Raw genomic sequence first — 2,002 nt, forward strand, 5'->3', positions numbered from 1 at the left:
AAATATGCTACATCCTTCCATCGATCATAATGCTAAAATTTGCAGGTACACCGAAATCCCGGTCGCGAAACTACCGACGAGTCAAGACTTAATGCCAAGATAAGGCCAACGAAGGCCCACTCACCTCATCCCAAACTAGTCAACTCAAGATCAAACATATATCGAATTGAGCAATCATGTTGTGGATCAGCTTGAATGGCTATGTAAAAACCGTCCAAGACTTCTTGAACCATACACAACAAAACTCAGTCATGCTCTACATTTATTGAGCAGCTGCAGCAGGAGCCTCGACAGAGGTTGTCTGCGGCGCACGTTGAACAGTAGTCGAGTATGTCGTCGTCACCGGGCTTGCACCGGGCTGACCATAAGCACTGTAGGTTGTAGGGGCAACATAAGGCTGAGGAACAGCTAGAGTCTGAGGGACAGCGGGTTGACCAGTCCACTTCTTCTCTCGCTCCTGGTGCTCCATGATCATCTTCTGCTGATGCGCTTGGATATCAAGTTGCATGGCAGTGGTCTCAATCTGCATGCGCTGCTGAATGGCCGATTGCTCTAAGCCTCGGGTGTTGGTCTGATACTGACCCTCCAAGTCGAACATAGCAGCTTGACGTTCCTTCTCAATAGTAGCCTTGGTGTACTCCATCTGCCTATCATGATCGGCCATAATGTGGGACTTCTGCAGCTGATACATCTGCTCGTGTTGCTGCAAAGCAAGCTTCACTCGAGACTCCAGCTCCCTCAGGGCCTTCTCCTTCTGCTTCTGAACAATCTTCTCGTCAATCATGGGGCCTTGAGGAGGTTGCATTTGAGACGAAGTACCAGGCTGTACATAGTAGGAGGTCGGAGGGGCCTGTCCTATGGTGGAAGACCGGATAGTTGTGGTGGGGGCGGGCTGAGTGGCAGTGGGCTCGACACCGGCAGCAGCAGAGATGCTCATGCTTGACAGATTAGACTAAGAGAATGATTGTAGAGATGAAGTTGCCTGCCCGGACAAAAGTGAAACGGTTGCACGCGGGCGTAGCGAATCTTGCACTTTTCTTGCAATCTGCATGTACTTAATGTCTACTACCAGAGCTCGCCCGTTATTTTGTATCCTTGCGTGAAGCTATGCTGGGTCAGGATCGTTGCGTTGCATGCTTGGCTGAACCCAAATGAACACAGGCAAATAGAGTGGATATATTTCGGCTGAACTTTTCCCGTAAGAATAACATTTACGACACTGCCGCATGAATACCAAACTCAGCGTGGCCATACGAGGGCAACCCCTTCTGCGTGAGGTTCCGAGGTAGCTCTGTGGCAGTGCGAGAATGTATGTTTGCTTCCTCAACTGAACCCGGAAGTTTGCTCACTCCATTATGGAAATCCGCACACGATTTGGGTAGAAGTGTACAAATAAACACGATAATTTCTTTAAATTTCCTCCAAATTTTCATAGTCCTACCATGACATGTAGTGGACTGTGTGCATATATTCCCTCATCGCCCTGTTGTAACAATGATCAAACTGGGTCAAGCCCAGTTGTAGGGCATGAAAAGTATTATGAATCGACAGTAGCTTTGGCGCTAGTGCAGCTCTTCAGGGATCTCCAGTACATTGCGGTTTGGTTGGGATTCCGCCGAAGAGAAGGCAGAAAAGAACTTCCTCGTCTCAATTCATCAACAGACTTGCTCTACCCCGCGGGGTTTCCATTTCAAGTACGCATGTAGATTAGCCTTTTCCCGGACCTTTCCTGCACTTTATTTTTCTCTCTTCAGCTGAACTGGATGGGAGTCTTTCGAGTAAATACCCCCGCGATCAAGTCTACGTACTTCCTGACGTATGCATCTCCCTACCCTCCCTGTACGAGGGAACATATCACTAGACAACTCAACACACGCCAGAATCCCATAGAATGATGCATGCTTATTAATGTGACGTTGAGTACTGTCCTGAACTGCTCCGACTACTACTCTCACGGCTACTGGTCACACACGAATCTGTTATAGCCAGTTCACCACACCGT

At 48.6% G+C, this 2,002-nt stretch overlaps 1 protein-coding gene across 1 annotated transcript; it reads right to left on the bottom strand.

The window, feature by feature from the left end:
- Window positions 1-161: 161 nt before the first annotated feature.
- Window positions 162-962, bottom strand: Pmar_PMAR023107 (hypothetical protein). The gene has a single exon (XM_002775993.1). The coding sequence runs from the start codon at window positions 935-937 to the stop codon at window positions 263-265; it is 675 nt and encodes a 224-aa protein (XP_002776039.1). The 5' UTR covers window positions 938-962; the 3' UTR covers window positions 162-262.
- Between the last annotated feature and the right edge of the window lie 1,040 nt (window positions 963-2,002).

This window comes from Perkinsus marinus (genome assembly GCF_000006405.1).
Source record: "Perkinsus marinus ATCC 50983 genomic scaffold scf_1104296954924, whole genome shotgun sequence".
Classification (NCBI taxonomy): Eukaryota; Perkinsozoa; order Perkinsida; family Perkinsidae; genus Perkinsus; species Perkinsus marinus.

Bases quoted from the DNA above. Each gene is read 5' to 3' on its own strand.
- Pmar_PMAR023107 (XM_002775993.1), bottom strand. From the start codon at position 937: ATGAGCATCTCTGCTGCTGCCGGTGTCGAGCCCACTGCCACTCAGCCC.